This window comes from Lonchura striata, chromosome 8 (genome assembly GCF_046129695.1).
Source record: "Lonchura striata isolate bLonStr1 chromosome 8, bLonStr1.mat, whole genome shotgun sequence".
Taxonomy (NCBI): Eukaryota; Metazoa; Chordata; class Aves; order Passeriformes; family Estrildidae; genus Lonchura; species Lonchura striata.
Window position 1 is genome coordinate 37,973,886 of NC_134610.1, and position 21,659 is coordinate 37,995,544.

The following is a 21,659-nucleotide window of genomic DNA, read 5'->3' on the forward strand; positions in this document are numbered from 1 at the left end:
GGTGAGGGGAGCCAGAAGGGAGAGCTCCGAGTCACTTGGGAAGAGTTGGACAGCAGAGAGGTCCCTGCAGCATCTCTAGAATGTGGATCCCAGAAATGCTGCCCACAGGGGTCATCCAGCTGCTTCCAGGCCCTTGGAGCTTCACCTCCAAGCTTGCCTGCCTCCCACTGCTGACTTGTGCAGAGCAAGCAGTTGGTTTTATTTGCTTGCTGCTCCAAATGTGTTTTTCTTCAGAGTCTGTACTCAAATACAATGTTTATTACTTGTATTTTCTCTTTTATGTCTTACATAAATTCAGTATAATGGTTGGAGGGTGTTCTTTTTTTCCCAAATACTCTAAAGACCATCATCTTACTGCTTCTCCTGGAATTAAGATGCCATTAAAGCCATGCGAAAGGACAATCATTTCTCCTTGCAAACCAAACTGTAAGAGTTACCGTTAACAAAGGATCAAGAAACACTTCTGAAGGTCTTTGTGAGGCGTTGCAATTAGACCATCCTCCTCCAGTGTTTGATCCTCGGGTGAAGATCAGGTTCTCCTGGAGCCCACAACATGTTTTTTCCATTTTGGATCGGTTGGACTTGATGATCTTAGACATATTTTCCCACCTTATTGATTCTATAATGGGAGCCTGAAGCAAACCCTTATTTGAGATCTCTTTCAACTCTGGAAGTCTGTCAACCCCCTCCAAGTGGTATTTTCCCCCTTCCCTCATTATTTATAAGGCACTCGCAGCTGTGCTGCTCCTCCACTCCCCCGCAGGGCGAGCAGAGGAGAAGCTCCATTTCTCTTTGGCGGCGTGTTTGCCGTGGGATCCGTTCCAAAGCAGCTCACCTCAGCAATTGTTATGGTATCCCTAATGCTCTGTGATGGGAGGAGCACAACCCTGCTCCACGGCACGCTGCTCAGCCATGGGGGCACCTCACGCAGACACCTCGCTCCATCTCCCACCTGGCAGAGATTATTGAGATTTATGCCTTGCAATATTTGTGTGTTGCTCCCCCATCCACCACCTTTGAGAAGGGAGCTTCCTTTTTTTTTTTTTTTTTAAATAAGTAATGGTTTCTCAAGCTCTACTTAAAACACTGCTGCACTAAGCAAGGCCTTGCTATAGGAGAAAATTAGTGTTAACAAATTGGAAATTAATGGAATCTTCTGACCTGAGTGACTGTATATCAAATGGCAGAATGAAATTTCCAGTCTGTGTTTAGGCACTGGCACAATGCAGTTTGATTTATACACTTAAGACATCAGGTTAAGTGTGGTTACACACGGGTAATGAAATGCATTAGGTACGTGTTTCCAATTACTATCCTCTGCATATATATATATTCATTACTGAAAACATGCAAGAAACAAATATACTCCTTGTTTTTAGCATTTCTATGCAACTGTTGCAGTTTTTTGGGTTTTTTTTAGGTAATATTTGTGGTGTGCCCAAGAGTTGAGGTTGACCACCCAAGAAATGAAAGCAGTTCACTTGTGTGTCTAGACACAAACAATGATAACTCATTTATCCAGCCTTTTTTTTCAGGTAGTCAGCACAGTGATATAGTTTGGGTTTAATTTTGTGTGGATGTTTACCTTGATACTGATGTGCCAGCATATAAAAGGAATCAGATCCTGAACTCAGAGCTTTCCTTTTGGTCAATATAGGATGGGTGTGAGAGAGTTGTTGTTCCTGGTTTTTGCATTCCAGACTCTTGTAAAGTCTCTCCTTAGAAACCTTAGGGGAAATTAACCTTCTTCCACTCTTCATGGTGCTTTTTAAATTATTTTCACTGATCTGTGTGTTTAAAATCACAGTCACAGAATGGTTTGGGTTGGAAAAGATCTTAAAGCTCATCCAGTTCCACCCCTGCTGTGGGCAAAGACACTTTCCACTGTCCCAGGTTCCTCCAAGCCTCATCCTGCCTGGCCTTGGGCACTTCCAGGGATCCAGGGGCAGCCACAGCTGCTCTGGGCACCCTGTGCCAGGGCCTCACAACCCTCACAGGGAGGAATTCATTCCCAATATCCCATCTAAACCTACTCTCTGTCAGTTTAAACCCATTCCCCCTTGTCCTGTCACTCCAGAACCTTGCAAATGGCTCTCCCCATTTCTGTTGTTGACTCCCTGCAGGAAGTGGAAGGCCGAAATTAGGTCTCCCTTGTGCCTTGTCTTTTCCAGGCTGAACATTCCCAATCCTCTCAGCCTTTCCTCATAGCAGAGGTGCTCCAGCCCTCTGATTGTCTTTGTGGTTCTCTCAGGACAGTGGAGAGCTCTAAATCCTTAGGGTTTACCATTGTTAGGGTTTTTCCCTCTGAAATGTCACTGGTAATGCTGTTTGAAAAAATTTTGGGATTTTTGAGGTTAGAGGAAAAGGACAACTTGTGGCTTCTTCAAGGTTTTTATTAAATCTCTAGGGACTGTTTTCATTTCACATAATGGTACAGAACAAAGAAAAAAACCTGGATTTTATTGAGAAAAGATTTAAACAACTTGCAGGGCTTAGAGTTGTCACCCTTAGGATCTTTATTCTCAACTTAATAAGCCTTATCTTAGTACCCACAGTATCCCCTGCTGTTGTGTGTCACAGTTTTTGCTTAACATTACACAGAATAAACCTCAGGTGTAATATATTTGATCAAGTAAACCTTAAAAATTATTAGATGGAGTGTCGTGCAATGAAAACAGAAGTTGGCTGCAATTTTCTGTGATAAATCATAGCCCACAATTGAAGGGTATTTATCTGAAAAGCCTGAAGTCAGTAAACCTTGATGTCTTGGCCAGGCTGGTCGTTAATGTTGGGCAGCGATAAATCCTGCTGGTGTATTAATGCTTCAAGGAGTGCTGCTGCTTACTCCATGGAGGGGTAACCCACAAGTGCAGAAGCAGCAGCTGTTTTGGAGCCCTGTGTGAGACAATGCTATCAGGAGATAGGGAAGAAGGTTTTGGAGGTCCACCGAATGCAAATAATTATGATACTGGTAAGTGTCAGGCAAGACATGATTAATTTGAAAAGAATGTTGAGCTCTGCACAAATGAGTGATCTCTGTCCCTCACACAGAGCAGGGCTTGTTTTTGTTGTTTTTTTTTCCTGAAACACACAGCTATGAAAAGAAAACTGAAAAATTGAATAGGAGAGTTAATGGTGGAGAAGGTCCAGAGCTGGGGGCTTCAGGAAACGAGTCCCTGACAGCGCGAGGTGCTGCTGGTGGGAAACCGCCTTTATTTCACAGAATCCTGGAGTGGTGTGGGTTGGAAAGGACCTTGAAGATCATCTCATTCCAACCTCCTACCATGGGCAGGGACACCTTCCAGCATCCCAGGGTGCTCAGATCCTGACATCGAACACACTTCCAGGGATTTGTGCCATTCGGTTTGGTTAAAAAGGACAGCAAGTAACCTGAATTTGGCATGATTCTGCAGCACTGAATTGTCTGTCTCCTGGACCAAAATTTGAAGAGTGGGTTGAATACAGTCCTCAGGCAGATAAGCTGCCCATCAGACAATAACTAAATCATTTCCAGGCCGGGTTACCACATTGCTCACTTGGACCAGAATCCACGGCAAGACAGGGCTTGGCTGATCCGCAGCTTTCCTATGGGGCTGCCCTTCGTCTGTCAGGGATGTTTAACTTGTAAGAAGTAATAAGCTTAATAGGTAGACTTTATTTAATTATTAATGATCCCTTTCTGTCCTTACAGCTCATAAAACACCCTGTAGGTTGGCAAAACACTCATAATATTGATCAGGAGCCAGAGAGATATTTATTTCCTCTTTGCCCTGGCGCGCATAAATCGCGGTCCGTTCCCTCAGTGGGCGGGATTTACAGTGGACCTGTTTCTTCAAAGCTCTCAGTAATTAAGGAATAAATACCCATTGGTCTTTGTTTGCTGTCTGGAGCCCTCTTGTTTGCCAGGGACCTGGATATTCCCGGTGGGCTCGTGCCTTCCCCCTTAGCAACGCGGCCGGGCGGAGAGGCATGCAGGGCGCGGAGCCGCTCAGCTGCTCAGCGCTGCCTTTGCAATGCAGCAGAGGGGTCTTCTCCTGCAGAGAGAGAGGAAGCCTCTGTGTTTTCTCAGCATATTGTTCCCAGTTCCTCTTCCATGCCTCTCCTCCCAGTTCCTGCTTTGCTCAGAGCAGGAAGGCGCTTTGGAAATTCCTTGCTGCTAGCCTCTTTCTTCTCACCCTCTCTTCTTCTCCCCGCTTTTTGCTGTTGCAATTAAAAGCATCATGAAGCTTTCTCCAACGTTTCAATCCTGCCCCCACCCTCCATGTTTTCCTTTTACCCATCCCAACACTGCATCACCAGCCCTGTCCAAAGCAGTGCCATTTATTGGGATCATCACGGAGGGGGATGTTTAATTGGGAAGCCCCAGCACATCCAGCTGCCCGGCACCGGTCATTAGGTGATATGTGCTCCTTGCGTGCTGGACCACAAAGCTAATGACACATCCTGGGGCTCTTCCAGGAGTTTGGGAGGTGCAGTGGGTTAGATTTACTTCATTTTCTTGGAAGAGACACATTAACCTTGTCAGCTGGCCAACAGGAGAGGAAATTTGGCAGAGCTCTTGCTGAGCTCGCCAGGTTACCACAGCGTTAAAGGGTTGTACTTCAGTGAGCAACCAGAAATGGCAATACACGGGCACAGCACCTGCACAGCCACCATGGAGACACCACTGAGAGGCCTCCTCTCTTACAGAATTAGCTCCTGTAGCAAGAGAGAAGAAAGGGTGAAAAAAATTCAGGAGCTTTTCAGTGTTGTCAGAGGTGGGGAGGATAAAACTTCACTTCAAAGTGCCTGTAAAGGAGCCTGCTCTTATTTCTGGTGGTGGGAAATCAATGCTGTGCCATGATAAATACCTGCTGTCCACTGTCTTTCTAATTCAACCTTTCAGAATTTGTTCCAGCTTTTGAACAAGCGGTGAGTAACTCTGGATAACAACATGACATTTTAGTCATCCTTTTAGTCATGCTTTGGGAAGAGCAAGGCTGCTCTTGTTCTGGAGCTGTGGAATTCTGATGGCAAGTTCCCAGGCTCTCCAGCCACGTGCCGTTGCCTACTCGGGCAGTTCTGGGTCACTGCATGAACACGACTTTTTTTCCCACCCTTCATGTTTGCCTGCTGGTGTCACTCCACCAAATATCTGTGAGGGACAAATGGGGGTGAAGGCAGAGGTAAATGGGAGCGAGGAGGAGTTTGGATGGAGAGTGGATACCAGCTGGATGAGGCTTCTGATGGGATTTGTAGGGTGGAAAACCCAGTGCACCACATGATGGGGCTGAGCTGTGTGAGATGTGGGCTCCTCAAGGAGCATCTCGAGTGCAAGCCCACGGCTGGGGAACACAGTGCAGCTCGCGGAGTGAGTCTGCGCTGGAAGCAAATCTGCCTCTTCTCTTCTCTGATAATCCCTGCTCACCCTCCCCCCTTCCAGTGCCCAGTATTTATGTTTCTACATAATAATGATGTGATGTGGCTGGCAGAGTAATTTAAATAATTGGACATTATCTTGAGAAGCAAGCACCTAATTAGATCAAAATAAACGGAGAACTGAAATTTTCATCTGTTTCTAATAACCTTTTACCTATGTACAGTATTGCTGCTGGATTCACACCACTGTGTGTTCGTGGGGTTCACGAGTGATGGAAACTCCTGCAGCAGCAAAGAGCTTAGTGGCACTTCCTGGACAAGATTGGTGACTCATTCCTGGTTCTGTAGAGTGTTTTACTGTATTTTCCCCTTTATGAGGGGCAAACACAGTGAGATTTGGAGTCTGTACCAGCAGATGCAGATCAAGGTTTGAATGCAGATATTTAGAGAGAAAAGGCTCAAAGAACATCTGACCTTAGGGCTCTGTTGTTCATTTCTCTAAGTTTATCTAGGAGCTTATAATCTATTTTGCTGCATATGAGGAAGAGGCAGCTCAGACCTTCTCCGGTGTTTGGTGTCATTGGGACCATCAGAGCATGTGAAGATGTTTCTTCTACAGCAGTCCAGCTTTGATTTGGTCCTGAGACAAGGACTCCAGTGCTGAAAGTTCACTGAAAAGAGTCTTGGTTTGGCTTTGACAACTACAGCTGGAAGTGTCTGGTATGGAGAGGATCATTTAGAATTGCCAGGATTGCAATTAAGGGAGAAAAAGAGGAAATATTTACTAGCCTTTATTTTAGGGACTGGTTCAGTGCCTTTCTCCTGATAAGTTGGTCTCCCTCACACTTCCTTGTGCTCTTATTCAGTTGATTTATTTAAAGGTATGCCAGTGCTGGCTGAAATGAAACACTGTGCCTCCTCTTCCTGCTTATTGCTGACCGCTCCAATAATTCATTTTTTAGCTCATTAACTAACAGGGGATGTGAGCAGTGGTCCTCCGGGGAACTGCAATGAGGCTAAGTGATCTACTGCTGACAACTCTGCTCTTGGACTGGCCTTCCTTGGGGGAGATGAAACCTCAACCAAGACAAGCTGTGGATCCCAGAAGTGAAACTGGGGCATCAGAGCAACAATTGCAGTATTTATGTCTTCTTGTCTTGAGATGAATGCAAGTGGCAGAGCTGCAGTGGTCTCCCAGGAAAGTCCCCAGGACTTCCCATCCAAATTAAATGGTTTGTGCCAGAGATGGAGGCAGGATGGTTGTGGACATTGGCTTTCTAGATGCTCACTGGAAAGCAGTTCCTGTGTGTTGTGGCTGTCCATGAGGTGTAGTCCAGTGTGCTTTTCCTCCTACCTCTGGTGAGGTTTTGTTTTCGACCCTAACATCCAAATCTTCCTTGTGCCCAGTTTGTACTGTTGAAAAAGACCTGAATCTCACTCCATACTGATGTCAGTGATGTGCTGTCCCAAATGTCTCTGAGGCCTCTGAAGCACCTTTATTTTGATTTATAGTTCCACCACAACCTTTGATGTGACTGCAAAGGTGGAACTGCGCCTTACTGAGTGAATTCACTTGGTGCCCACTACTGAGGCAGGTGGCAGCACATTCCCCTTCCTGTGACATTGGTTTCTAAAGAGTTTCCTGTTCTTTTCCCAGCCTTTTGAGGCAGCAGAACAAAACTGAGCAGGACTGGGACATCCCTGTCTCTTTCTTGCATCCTTCCAGGAGCATGAGGGTTGCCCATGTGACGAACAGCAATGTGAAATTCATGCTGATAGATTGGTGAACCAGCAGCTCCAGGCTTTGAGAGCCTGCCTGAACTAAGCGGTTATTCTCTCTGTTTAGCATCACTATTACAGTTTAGGCTGAATGCTGATTGGAAGTGGGACACTAGTGTCAAACAGCTTTTTTTCTCAATAGAACGGGACATTTTCCTGAACCACGGCAATCACGGCAACCTTTGATCTGATAGGAGTCAAAAGTTTCTCTCACTTCAAAGATGGTGTGGGGGAGAGGGAGATTAATTTACAGACCCTTAACTAAGCTAAAAAAAAATAATACTTACGTATATGAGGAATATTTTGCCTTTAGGATGTATGGACATACGAAAAAAAATTCCCAGAGCCCCTGGTGTGTGTTACTGTGGGTGAACAGCGCAGGTTGAATCACCTCATTTTCCAGTCTGGCATGTTTTAAACGTTGGTTATATTCTCAATACCTCTGTGTGTGTTTAAAAATCGTGTGAGATCTTTGCTAACATCCTTGAAGATAATCTAGCTGGATACTGGGAGTACAGCTGTTGCAAGAATGCCCATTTTATGGTAGATAATTGCCGGTTACTTTATCCCTTTTGTGGCACTGGTTCTAGTTTGGCTTTTTACCTTAAAAAATGTAATTAGAAAAACCATGAATTAAAGATTCTGATAACAGAACTCCTTTTCTTCCTCCTTTCCATCTGGAATACCTGCAGCGATACTCCATTTATCAGATCCTGCCATCAAAGGTTAATTTGCAACTGCCCAGATGGGTTGTGGAAGGTTTTTTTTGGTGTGTCTTTTAGCTTGCAGGAGTCGCTCAGAGGCTGGAGGTAAAAGAAGCACTCTCTGTGTTAATTTTCTGTTTGCACTTTTGCTCTGAAGAAAAGCCCTGGCCCTGTTTGTGGGGCAAGCTGTGGCCGGGGCAGGGAAACTGTGCCTGCTTTGGGAAGATGTGCCTGAAAGCATCCAGGCAGGTCACAGCAAGGTCACTCCACATGTCCCAGGAAATGATGCAAAACTAATCCAGATTTGCTGGTGGAAGGAGATGTTTACATAAGTATTTAAAAACAGATTAGGGCTAACCTGACACTAGATTACTGGGAGCAGTGTAAACACGGCTGAATGGCGTAAACAGAGCTTGGCCTTTTGTACTCCGGAGGAGAGAATCTGTCACCAGGACCCAGTTGCCTGGCTCAGGTGATGTTTGTGGTTTTCACAGGCTGAGCAGACTACCTGGGGGACCTCTAAATGGGACTTTGTCTAGGGCTGCTGCTCTCAGATCATGTAATTGTATGGTAATTTTTGAAATGGCGAGTGGAGGACCTTGTTTGTAGTCCTTGTTCTGCTGTAACCTGATAGCACCGAAAAGCTTCTGATGGTTCTTTGATATATCAGGAGGAAAAGGCGCTTCAAAGCAATGGTTTGAATTTGGGGAAAACCAGAGGAATCATCCTTGGGAACATTACTCAGCTTGGAGAGGGACAAAGCCCCCATTTGGTTACTTCTGGTCTGGGGTACAGAAATTGGGTGCATTTTTTTACAGTGCGTTTTCCAGCCTTGAAGTGGCACCTGGCTGCTTGTTGTGTCTTTGGTCTTTGTGACAGTGAGGGCTCTTGCCCTGACCTCGTGCTGGCCCAGAGCTTTTTAAGACCTCTGGCTGTTGTGATCCTACAGCCCGGTGGGCACAGCATCCATCAAGGATGATCTTGAGCACTCGAACAGTAAGGTGGACATCACAAATATTGCTAAAAATATAAGGTTTGGGTGAACTGCTCCTAAGGTTTGGGTGAACTGTTCCTGTGAGGGTTTTCTTGACATAAATTTGAAAGGGGAAATGCCCTCCTTGTTGGTTGAGCACTGCTGGCTGCAACACCAGGTGAGCGTGACCTGTCCCCTCTGGCTTCCCTAGGGAAGAAAAAGAGCTCTGGATACGCGCCAAGTACGAGCAGAAGCTCTTCCTCGCCCCACTGCAGTGCCTGGAGCTCTCTCTGGGCCAGCATCTCCTGAGGGCCACGGCCGAGGAGGACTTGCGGACGGTGATCCTGCTGCTGGCCCACGGCACGCGGGAGGAGGTGAACGAGACCTGCGGGGACGGGGACGGGCGCACCGCCCTGCACCTGGCGTGCCGCAAGGGGAACGTGGTGCTGGTGCAGCTCCTCATCTGGGTAAGGACTCGCTGCGGGCAGGGCGCCTCAGCAGGACGGGCGGGGGGCTCCATGGCCCCAGGGTGGGTGCTCCTCACCGCACGCCTTCGCAGGGCGGTGCAGGAGCATGTTTCTGCTCTCTGCTGCTCGTCGGAAAGCGAAGGAGAGCATGGGGAACGAGGAAGGAGAGATTCCCTTAGCTCGGAATCTGCTGGGGCAGATTGTGTCCCATGCATGCGTCTCCCTCCCTCGAGAAACACCTTTACCGTGCGTGGCTCGTCAGGCCGCTCCCTCATCTTCCCTTACGTCCAACCCCAAATGCCCTCCCGAAATGTTCGCACCACGGCCCCAGCAGGTCCCCTCTTGTCGCCCCGCAGTACGGCGTGGACGTGATGGCGCGTGACGCCCACGGGAACACGGCGCTGGCCTACGCCCGCCAGGCCTCCAGCCAGGAGTGCATCGACGTGCTGCTGCAGTACGGCTGCCCCGACGAGCGCTTCGCCCTCATGGCCACCCCAAACTTGTCCAGGAAGAACAACAACCGCAACAACGGCGGCGGGAGGATGCCCACCATCATCTGAGGGGAGCGAGCTGGCGCGTTCGCTGACCCCGGTCACGTCCGCAGCCTCACATTCCTCCATCCCCATCGCAGCGCCGCTCTGTGAGTCCGGTACCTCTCCTCCTCCCTTTTCCCCCCGGTCCATCCCGAGCGCCAGGCGGGGCGCGGGGGCCGAGAGGAGCGCGGGGGCCGCGGGCAGGCCGGCGTCTCCGTGCACGGCGCGCGCGGCGCCGGCGCCGCCCCGGGACACGGCACCGCCAGGGACGGGCCGGGGAGAGGCCAGCCGGAGCAGAAGGAAGGAAGGAAGGAGAGACGGTGACTTTCCCTAAGTGACAGTGAAGCACATCAGAACATTTCACCTCTACGGAATGCGGCGACGCCTGGATTTCCATTCTCTTCTCCTGAAGAGCTTGACGGCATAAATCAGAAGCAAGCACAGAGTTTGTCAGGTTTGAAGCTCCTATGATGGTATGTGTCAAATCAGTTGTAGCTAATCTGTCCGGGGAGAATACTGGCTTCATTACACTTGTATAGTTGAGTTCTTCCAGCATTACTGCTGTTTAATAGAACATGATTAGTCATCACGGAGAAAAAAGCATATTAGCTGAGGAGGTAGTTACATGGCACGCTTCGGTGATTGCTTGGATGTGATTGCAATATTCTTAGAAGCATCATATTATCTCAGACATGTTCTTTCGAGCCCTTGGAGCCCTCCTTTCTAAATTCACTGTCATAATTTAGTATCTGTTTAATTTTTCAGTCCAAAGAGAGGAAATGAGTTGCTGAGTGTTATTTGACTGCAGTCTCCTTGGTGTAAAAACAAAATGGAAAAAATAAATAAGAGTAAGCCTGAAACACAAAAAGGAATAATGAATACCACTATGGAAAACAACATTTCAAGTACGTTTGGTGAAATTAATAAATGCATTAAAGGCTAATTTTTTTTTTTTTTTCGTTATGTTTTCAGCCAGCTGAAATACATTCTGTCATTTTGCCAAGGTAAATTGTGTTGAGTTTTTGGTCACTCCTGTGATGCATTGCCTAACTTATACAGATTTTTGTATTGTGTCTCTAGATTCTATGTATTTAAAATCTATTTGAATAAAAAAAAGACCGTAAATATACATTGATTTTTTTTTTTGTACAGAAAATGACATCTCTGTTAATTTATAAACTGTAATGGATGTGAGCTAAATAATGTGCAACTAGTTAGGATCTGTGGGTTACAGATCATTATTGTACATTGATAACATTCCCAGCAGTGAACTCTTCTTTCCAAAGCCTGTGAGGAACAACATATCAGAAGGAGATCAGGGAAGGAACAAAAGCCTGTGAGACCTTTCAGAAAGGAGAAAAGAGGCCGTTCCTCAGCACTGTAAATATATTTTACTCCAGAAGTCAGGAAGCTTTCATAAGCCAAGACAAAAAGGCCCATTCTGGCTGGGGGAAGATCAGATTTGATTAAGTTCAGAATTGATAGCCTTCACCGCGGCGGGCAGGGCACGGCTGCGCTCCCTCCCAGCCCGGCTGCTTTCGGCAAGAAAAATGGCTTGTGGAAGTGGCCTGGACAGTTCATTTCAATTCCAAGTTTCAACACTTGATTGGGTTAGTTTGGTCTTACATCCCAGCTTCTCCTGCTTCCCACTAGCAGGATTCTGGCGTGGGGAAGCAGAGGTTTTGGCAGGCAGAAAAGTTGATTTTTTTGGTTTTTTTTTTTTTTGGTTTTTGGTTTATTTTTTTTTAATTTTTTTTTTCTTTTCTTTTTTGAAGTGTCATATGGCAATGTGAGGATGGGGGCATGGTTTATCATGGAGAAAGTTGAAAACTCAACTGAATTCAATGGCAAAGGAGCAATTATGTGAAGGCAGTGAGGTGCACACAGCAGAGTGATTTGCAGATCGACCTGCTCCTGTGTATTTCCCAGACCTTCAGTGGTGCTCTTCCTCGGGGCTCTGGCTTTCATCCAGCACACAAATGGGAGGAGCAGTTGCTAAATAAACTGAATGTGGACAAAATGTGAAGGAAGAAATCCGATGTGGTTATCTTAAGGAAAAGCAAAAAGATGAGACATTACGGATTTGAGGCAAAATTGTGGCTGAAAAACGAGCCTTGATATGGAAGCACAGGAATATTGACCAGCTTCTCCTCTTTGATGGTGTTGTCCTTTCCTACTTTGTTGTTTTCTAGACCTTTGAGTATCTGGGGGGTGGGAATCTTTCTCCAGCCAGCCTAGGCTGACTGCACCAGACACATCCCTTCCCACTGGGATACTTCTAAATATTTGATTTTTTTTTTTTTTTTAATTAAGAAAAGGTGTCTGTTTGAACTGCCATTTCTCCACCATTCCTGACATTTGGTACTTACAGGTGGTCCCTCAGGGAGGGGATAGCCCAGCTGATGTGCAGCTGAAGGGGATGCTGTGAAACCCCCTCTGTGTGCTGGTGCTCAGGAGCTTTGCCACAGCAGGGATTCAGGAATGGCAATCCCAGAGGTGCTAGAGCTCCCTCCTGTTCCCCCCAGGAGCATCCAGGGCATTTGTATCCCAAAAACCAAGTCCAGTGTTTCAAACCCACAGTGGGCAGGGTTCAAAGTGCACATTCCGTTTCAGAGCTGGGGTTTTTTTCTTGATTGAGATGATTTTCTGTACATTGTTTAATGCTCTCTTTGGGCCACCTTCCTATAACAAGGCTGGGGGTGATATTTGAGAAACAAGGGCAGCCAGGCAGATTGCAGGTAGACAAATTTCGTGGTCCTTTCCTAAAAGTCTTCTGATGGCAGCCCTTGAAAAAGCACAGAACGTTTTTAGGAGAGGAAATTCCAGTGTATTGCAGGAAAAATTATGCATCCAGACAAGCCAAGTGGTACTTTAATTAAGTGGTTACACAGTCCCAGCAGAAACCCAGCAGCCAAAGCTGTTTTCTCTAAACGGAGTCTGCAGCAGTGGTTGTCATTGCACCCGCCCCAGTCCTTCCCCTCATCCCAGATACCTTGAAATCCCCCTTCCTCTGCACTTTATCCACGACTAAAACACTAGAAGCCACTCAGCCATTGGTGTTTCCATATTTCCTCCTCTCCTTGGCTAATTGCTGTGGAATTCAGTTGGATGTGTCACAGCTGAACCTGGATATTGCCGGGGACAGTTGACTTCTTGTTCTTCATGAAGAAGAAAGACCCAACCTTGGGAAAATGCAGGGCCCTCCCCTAAATGAAGATTTGACCAAGTGCTCCCATCACCAGATTTCCAATTCTGATGGTTAAGAAAAGGAGCAGGAAAAAAATTCTAAAAACTTGGAGGACCTTGGTGCTGCTTGGAGAACCAGGTGAGCTCCTGGAAGGTGGAGAGGATTTTGAAGCATCTGGGTGCAGTGTAAAATAACCATGTAAACATTAACATTGTGTAATTCGCTGTCTTGTCCCCCTTCCCTTAAATTATTTGTGTTAGTGCAAGAAAAATAAAAAGCTTTAGCTGCACTTGGAGATTTCTCTGGGCCAGAGAAGGCCGAGTCATGTAGGGAGAAGAGTCGAGGTGGGAATGCAGATCCAGGTTTGGAAGTGATCTCTGGCACTGTAATGTAGAATAATTAGATTATATGGGGTTGGAATAGCTTCAGCTTTTATATTTGTATGGAGATCGGGAGAAATGAAGTAATTTGTAGTTTCTAGTATAAAGTAGTGGTAGTGGAGACAAGCACAGATTTCACAAGGGGGTCCCCCAGGGGCCCTTCCCAAACGTCTCGGGGAGCCGCCTTTGCACCTTAACAGGGATGGTTGTTGGGGTTTGTTGTTGGTGAAATGGTCATTTCATGTTTGGTTACGTGGTTCTTGTCAGAGGGGGGACTGGAGGACAGCGTTGGGGACCAAACTTTGAGGCAGCTTGGCTGGAGAGGAGACAACTTCCCCATCCTCATCTCATTGTCAGGCATCTTCCTTCCCCCACCATGGGGTTGCTACAGCAATCCTTAGGTGGGATCTCTGCCTGTTGGGCCTGCATCCTCAGTTCCACCCCTTCCATTCTTGATGATTTGTGGGTAAAATTTACTGCTTAGAAAACCTGGTTTTGGATGTTCTTGTGTTTGCTGCACAACAGGAAAAAAAAAAAAAAAAAAAACCGCTACAGAGTAAAGTTCTTTTCAAGGTAGAAAAGAAACACTGAACTACCCCGAATTCAGAGGTTCTGCAGTGATTTTTGAATTCTAAGTTCCCAGAAGAAGAAGGTTGACTTGAATGGTTTTATTGGAAAATAATGTCCTGTTTGAAAAAAATAATAGAGGTCATAGAGTAAAACATCCAGAGCTGTAGATGGGTGAATTTGTTGGTTTAGGATATTTGTAGGTTTTGCTTTGTTGTTTAGCATGGGCCAGTTTTTACAGTAAATAGTGGGACAGTTTACCTTGAGTTGACTGAGCCTGTCCCACGCTTTAAAGGGAGGTTTGAGGGCTTTTGGCCAGGATTGTCAGGAGCTGTGAATAGTTCACGTTTAGAGAGGGGAATTGCATGATTTCTGAAAAGTAAAAGGTCGGTTTGGGGGTTTTTTTTAGGGCCATCTTCAGCCCAAAATTGCCAAGCATGTTTCTGGCCCCATGTTTTGTTTCAGGGTGACAGCAAGATGTGGATGAATCAACTCCCATCGTTTACTACCATGTTCAGGGGGGAGAATTTTGCTTGTGGGTGGATAAAATAAAGATGTCTTTGTGCATTTCAGCAGTTTTAACCTCTTCATCTCCCCGTGCCTGCCTGTACCCCAAACCCCCGTGGCGCACTGGGTTCTGTGGGCAGGCAGAGCCTTAGCTTCCCCTCAGCCATGCATTTTCTGGATGTGTTTTTTTTCTTTAGCTTCCAGTGCTAAGGACTGGCTGTTTAGCAGTGCTTCAGAGCTACTAATTTTTACATTTGTGTGTTCTGTGCAAAATGTGAAGGGGGTGGGTGGGGGACCCTTCAGAGGTCTCACGGCATGCCTTGGGGGTGGTGGCCACGTTGCTTGCTGGCAGTGAATGCACCCTGCTCTTCCCTGCTTGTCAGAACTGATCCATGTGGGATTGTTGTTGTTCCTGAGAGCTGAAGTAGCTGCAAACACTTCCCTGGCCTTCAGGAATTGCAGGGAACGAGGAGGAAAACCCCTCACAGAGACAGCTCGTCCACGTCTCTGTGCTCCAAACCCCAAATTCCTCCTGCAGGACCCAAGAAGGGTTTTGGTGCTGAGTGTGGGGTTTTCTGGCATCCCAAATGTAGGAGTTGAGCTGAGTTGGACCGATGGGTGACGTGCAGCCCTCGGGTGTCTCCTGGAGGTCACTTTGCACTTGCTCTGTGTGTGTATGTGCTGGTGCCTGCTCCTCACACTGCTGGCAGGGCTTGTGGGAATGCCCCAGTCAAGAGCTGGAGCCAACCTTTGGTTGGAGGTTTTTCCCAGCTGGAGTCAGACCTGCCACTTCCAAGGAGGCAGGATGGGGGATGCTGGCTTGAGGGATGAAGAGGTGCAGGGAGATGAGGTCCAGGCTTGCTGCAGCCTCAGAGGTTTTCCAAAAATCCAACTCCTTCAGGCAGCAACGTTCAGCTTGAGAAAACCTTGAGCTCGGCCTCCAGGACTGGAGGGGAGACATCCCCCCCACTTGCTGGTGAGGGGAAATCCCAGGTCACCAGCCCTGGGGGTGGGAAGCTCCAGGGAAGGAGATTCTGAAGGTAGAAAGGAGAGTCTTGCACTTCAGAGGCCCTTTTTAACACCAGTTTGCTTGAGGCTCATCTTTCTGGCTGAACCCGAGTGTGGGACCACTGAGCTGGGGGAGATTCAGCAGCACTTGGGGTCCTGCTGCCTTTTGGGGCTGTTTGGGATAACAGGGAGATGTTTCCAAGTGAGATGTTCCTCAGAGCTGTTCTCCAGCTGGGTTCTTGCCCAAGGGCAGCTCCTCATCCCTCCCTCCACGTGTTCTTGGCCATGACTGGCTCCAAGATTTTGCTGTGAGGGTGCCACAAACCTCAGGTGCCACAGTCTGGGAACAGCTGAGCCTGAGTTGTCGACACCATCTCTACCCTGGCTTTGGTCTCTTGTCCTTCCAGGGTCAATCCATAGGGAGAGGGCAAGGAAGGAGCTGTGGAGAGAGCCATGGCTGGGTGTGTAGAAGCAAAGGGAGGATCTTTCATTTCCCACTCCTTCAATTCCTTTGAAGTGCTGTGGAGAACCTGCCCAGTGTTTTTTCCTGAGGTAACCAGGGACTCAGCTGGATTCTCCACTGAATCTGCAGAGGAAAAGAGGATGTTCCCATCCTCTGACAGCACGCAGCTCCCTGCTAGTCCCAGGTGTCCAGGGCTTGGCCCAGCTCCCTGTTACTGTGTCACTGTCAAGAGCACCTTTCACTGGCACACTGCATGTGGTGCGCAGACTGAGGGGTATCTGGGGCAGGAGCATCTCCTAAAACACCAGGGACTCATTTCGTGATGTTCTTGACTCACCTTGGAATGGCCAAGAGCTCGGATCTGCAGCTCCTGCTGCCTTAAAGCCCCTGGGCTTCAGCAGGATTTGAGCATACCCCAAATGCTTGGCCCGGCTCCAACCTGCAAAGGCTGGGTTTGGTGTTCAGCCCCCAAATAATCTTCCAGGTCTTTCTGCTTTGTAGTGTTTGTCTTTCCAGTAGAGTAGGGAGGGAGCCCAGGTGAGTAGGGGACACCTGCTCAGGGTAGAGGCAGGAGATAGCTAGCACATGGCAGGCTTCATAGCAAATCTTGGGTTGTTGGGGTTTGGGTTTTTTTGTTCGTTTTCTGTTTCTGTAAATAATAATGTATAAATGATGACGAGACAGTGTGGAAATTCTAAAAAAAAAAAAAAAAAAAAAAGGCAAAAAAAGGTCTTTTGTTGTTGTTTTTATATTACCTCATCCAGCAAGTTTGTTTTACAATGACTCAATGATGCTTTATTTATATTGTTTGTACTGTAATTAAACCAATTGACAAACATTTCACTTTGCTTGTTGTTTCCTATTATTTGGGTTTGATTAAGTATGCCAGTTTGTATTATGTTCCCCTTTCCTCTCTCTGTCTCTCTACACGTCGAGATTTTTTGTGTCAGCTGTACAGTATTCTGAAAAATTAAAATAAAAATAAAAACTAAAAAAAAAAAAAGGAACAAAAAAGCTGTAAAGTACTGCAGAGAGAGGCTGCTATATTGTATAGGTCTCTTTCTAATAAAGACAAGAAAACTTGTTGGTCGCAGCTTGTTCTTTGCCTGAGTCTTCGTGGTTCCACTGAGCCCCACCTGCTTCCTCCTCCTGTGGCTGCTCAGGTCCTGTCACTCTTTGCCAGCAATAAAGATGAAGGATTGTCCAGGACCTGGGATGTCAGAAGAGCCAGTAATGGTGCAAATTGATAAATTAAAAAGCAATAAGTCAGCTGGGCCATAATGGGTGTATATCTAAGAGTTCGGAAAGTGCATGTGGAGTGAGTGACAAGTCTTCCAGCCAAAAATATGGGAGCTTTCATTAAAAACAGTTACTCTCCCGAGGAAGGGAGCAGTAAATGTTGCACCTTGGCTTTAAGACTCTCTGGAGGGGATCCAAGGAATTAGGCTGGGAACGGTTACATCTGTATCTGCTAAATTGGTCCAAATGATCATTTAAAGTAAGAATAATAAAACATCTCTAAGGTCAGGATGTGGCATGGCCTAATCACTTTGGAGGGAAATGGTGGCTCTCCATGAGGCTTCTCTGAAGCACCTCAAAGCCCTGAACAATGGGCAGCTGATTGACATTTATTTATAGTTTTAGAGGTCCTGTCCCGAATACAACCCCTGGAGAAATCAGGAATCTAAGCAGGGTCAAGGAGAAGACAAACAGGAGGTGATGGAGAGGGGAGCAGGAGGTGATGGGTTTTCACCAGGGCAGACTGGGAACTCACTGGAAAGATCTCTGCAGGAAAAAATTACATAATGTTGGCAGAGCTGTGTGGTCCTTGGAGAACAGCAGGTAAGATTCCATAAATGTGCATTGGAACGGGGGGAAATGGTGATTTAAAGATGATTTAAACAACCCTGGTGCCCTGGTGTGAAGAGTGAAATGAGACGTTTAAGATCTACATGGGCAGCACAGAGAGAGAGCCAATGCTGTGGTTTGCCCAGTCTGTGCTTGTCTCACAGAGAAATTAGGGGTGCTCAGAGATGAGGAAAGGTGGGAAAAGTGGGAGTTTTCCCTCGAAAAGAGGGAGAAGCAGCAGATCGGGGTTGGCTCTTTTTCTGACCTTGCACCTGATGCAGTCCTGGTGATCTCCAAGCTACCCAGGAGGGACAAGATGCCCCAGAGGGCATCAGTGGAGATCCTGCTCCAGAGAAAACCTGGCCAAGGTTGGAACGGTGAAACTGTATCCTCGTGGTCTGAGTGAAGCTGCCACAGCCTGGGATCTGGGGGTTTGGGATTTATCTCCTCAGCCTGCTGTGCCTTCACCTAAATCTGTCCATCCCTCATTGCCCATCCAGCCTCCCACCTCTCCTGTCCCACGGGGATTTGGGGGAACTTTCCTGTTTCTTTCCCTGCTCTTCCCTCCCATGTGCTCCAGGGAGGCTCCAGCAGCACCATGGGGGATGCAAAGCCACAGGACTGCTTGTGGATGTTCCTTTTCCCCCCTTTTTTGGGGTGACGGGGCTGGTTTGTCACGCAGCATCTGCAGCCCTTTGTTCCTGCAAGGTTTCCCCACCCCGTCCAACCCCCCAGCACCGAGGCAGGAGGTGGTGCTTTGTGTTCTCCCCTTCTGGATTTGAAATGTGAACTTCCAGCCTGGGAGAACTCGGCATGGATTCCCCTTGGTTTTAAGCTGTAGTAGTGCTCCTTTTTTTAGGAACCATCCGTCCCTCCCCTCCTTTGCTCTCCTGAAGGGATGTGGGTTTTGATTCTGTGATGGGCACGGCTGGCTGCTCTCTCTCCCTAACAACCCTCCTAAGATCTGGCTTCTCCTGGAAGATCCTGGTGCTCAGGGATGGTGGAGCAGATTTAAGGATGTCTTTCATGCCCACGTTCCTCACCTTACCCCGAGCCCACCCCTGTGTACCCCTGAAACGCTCCCAGCTGGTGGCATTCACTGATGCCTTGGGAAAAAAGAAAATATCCTGCGGCAAAGCAACGGGGGTCAGGAGGAGGTTCTGATGGAAAACTCTTGATTCCCGTAATGGGAGTGGGGGAAACAGCCCCTTTTTTCTTTTTTTTTTTCCTTTTTTTTTTTTTTTTTTTTAAGAGAAAAAGTAATTCCTAAAGAGCCCAAACTGTTGTTCTGCCATAAGGGCCTCGCTGTGCATTTCCACTCTTGCCTCCAAAGGATTCACTCTGATGGATGCTGGGAGCACCAGCTCAAGGAAGCTTCTCCAGAGCCCAGAAGATTCTCACTCCATAGGTACCACCTGCTTTTAGCCCTCATCCAGGGCATTCCCAGGGCACTTCTGCTGCTTTTTATTTGGTTTTTTAATACAAATCCAAATTGGTGTTAGAGGAGCGATGGGATGAGGACGGGAAGCTCAGAGGTGGTGCAATAGGGCTGACGCTTCCTGATAAACAGCTTTGTTTACCAGGAGAGACCCCGATCCACCTGGTTTTTAAACAAAAACGTTTCATGCTCCGTGGAGGTCAGGTAAGAGTGGCCTTAAAGAGCCAGATCTCTTATTTCTCCACCTGTGGCCAAAAGCCAGAGCTGGAGGTGTCTGAAATCTGATTTCATGGGGGTTTGCTATGGGTTTCCCCAGCCTGGAACTTGAAAACTCAGGGACTTCCGAGTCACCTGTTTTCAGTGAGTTTAATAATCCTCAGTGGATTTTTCTTCCATCAGTTTCTCAATCCTCAGTGGATTTCATCTCCTCCACCAATTTGGCTGGTGCCCAGAATCCCTGGAAAGCTCTGGGCACCCACAGCATCCCATATCCAGGCCATAGGATGGCTTGGCTTGGCTTGGGACTTGGAAATTCCTCCTCTTCCTATCCCCTCCATGAGCAGGGATCCCTCCGGCTGGAACTTGGCGTTACCCGAGCTGGGAGAGGAAATTGGGGCTCGTCCCCCACGGAGCTGCTTTGAGCCCATCCCCGCTGCCTCTTCCCCTCCGCTGCCGGGGTGGATGTCGGGCAGGTGACACCCGCAGGAGCTGCACTTTTTCCATGATGAAACCTCGCAATTCCCGCCTGGGCAACGCCCAGAGCGTGACTCTGGAGCACCATTTAGGCTGGGAAAGACCTTTCGGGTGCTCCAAGCCCACCCTAAAGGCGGAGCACAGCCTGCGGGAGGGACCAGGAGGGAACCGTGACCATTCCTGGTGAAACCACTCCAAGCGCAGAGGGAAAACCGGGCTGGGAATCCCACCGGGCTGTCATTGATCTCTCCTAATGCCCGGTAAAGCCCTTTAATTGCCCAATAAATGCGCTGCCAGGAACCATTTGACGCCCAGCGCCAGTAATTAGCACTTATTTATTTGCGTTCTGCCCGCACCGATCTCCCGGCTCCCGATGGGTTTGTTTGGAGCCGGGGATGCTCCCTGGGCTCCGAGAGAGCAGGAGGAGCGCTGAAGGCCGGGAGAGGAGAGGTGATGCCGTTCCGGGCAGCGGGAGGGACGCGGAGCTCTGCTGGTGCTCAGGGATTGACCTTGGGCTTCCAGGGGATGCACAAAATCCCCGGAGTTGGCTCCAGCCTTTCGGGAATTGGTGCTGCTGCCACCCAGGGCTGCTCGTTGCTCGGCTGAAGAGACTCTCCCGATCACCTCCTGCAGGGAAAAAAATGGGCATTTGTTGCCGTTTAGGTGCAGGAGCAAACGACTCGGGTCATTTGGGAGGATTAGTGGGAGTCGAAGGCCGGGAATGTGATGAAGGAAAGGCTGGGATCTGCAGCAGCCTCGAGCTGCCAGAGGAAGGATGAGAAGGAGAGAAAAGCTCCCTGCCTGATGCCCGCTGGCAGCAGGAGGGAGAAAAGGGGTTCCCAAATGCCAAAACATCTCATCCTGCAATGCTGCCAGCGCTGGATGGACACCGGCTTGGAAATCCCAGCTCAGCTTCGGGCCAGCCCGAGCAGGGCGGACCTCCCTTGACCCGAGAGGGGAGCGAACCCCCGTGGCTGCTGTGCGGGATGAAGATGTCCCTCAGCATCCCCTGGAGGTCCCCAGCTGCTGCCTGCGAGCTGGGAGCCAGAGGGAAGGGACAGAGCTGCAAATTCCCGTGGGGAGCAGCCTGTCCCGGCCAAAAAATCCACCACACCCCCCAGCCCTGCTCTCACCCTTTTCTTTGGAGGCGCTCTGCAGTTTTGGGGAGCTGTGGGGCATTCCCCGGAAGGACGAGCCTCTCCGACTGCTGCTGGGGAAAGCGGATTGGGCACCACCTTCCTCCCCACCCCCAGCACGCTCCCCTCCTCCTCCTCCTCCTCCTCCTCCTCCTCCTCCTCCTCCTCCTGCTCTTCCCAGCAGAGGTGCAGCATCCCCATCTCCCGCTCTGCGGATCCAACTGGTAATGGCCGGGCTGATTGACTGCAGATTTCCCCGTAACTGAGCTTAATTAGCAAGCTAATCAGGTCTGGAGATGGTTCCAATTTATTTATTGGCTGGTGGCTGCCACTTAATCGGCCTGGCCAGTTACTACTGGCAGCGCCGAGGTTTTGTGCCAGGTGAAGAAATAATTCGGGATTTCATCCTCTCCAGCACTCCCCGGAGCCCGCAGCCAGAGCCGGGATGCAGAATCCCCTCCCTGCGAGGTGGGGGAAGCTCTGAGCTCCGTGCCCGGCTCGCAGCAGCTCCGGTTCGCCGGGGGGATGATTTTTGCAGGCAGGGAGAGAAAAGGAGCTTGTTCTTTGCACTCGGGCAGCGTAGCAGAGCTCAAACACCCAAAATAGTCCTTGGAGCAG

At 48.4% G+C, this 21,659-nt stretch overlaps 1 protein-coding gene and 1 long non-coding RNA gene across 9 annotated transcripts in view; one reads left to right on the forward strand and one right to left on the reverse strand.

Moving 5' to 3' along the window:
- Positions 1-17,019, forward strand: part of AGAP1 (ArfGAP with GTPase domain, ankyrin repeat and PH domain 1) — a 307,939-nt gene extending 290,920 nt beyond the window's left edge. For all 8 annotated transcript variants that reach the window (XM_077785210.1, XM_077785211.1, XM_021536095.3 and 5 more), the window contains 2 exons: positions 9,026-9,281; positions 9,638-17,019. In XM_077785210.1, coding sequence (XP_077641336.1) covers positions 9,026-9,281; positions 9,638-9,841 — 460 coding nt within the window. In that variant the 3' untranslated portion in view covers positions 9,842-17,019. The remainder of the gene's footprint in view (positions 1-9,025; positions 9,282-9,637) is intronic.
- Positions 17,020-20,223: 3,204 nt separating this feature from the next.
- On the reverse strand, positions 20,224-21,094 carry LOC116183822 (uncharacterized). The gene is made up of 2 exons (XR_004148518.1): positions 21,039-21,094; positions 20,224-20,532 (listed from the first exon to the last, which is right to left on the reverse strand). It is a non-coding gene; the product is annotated as an uncharacterized LOC116183822 (long non-coding RNA).
- Between the last annotated feature and the right edge of the window lie 565 nt (positions 21,095-21,659).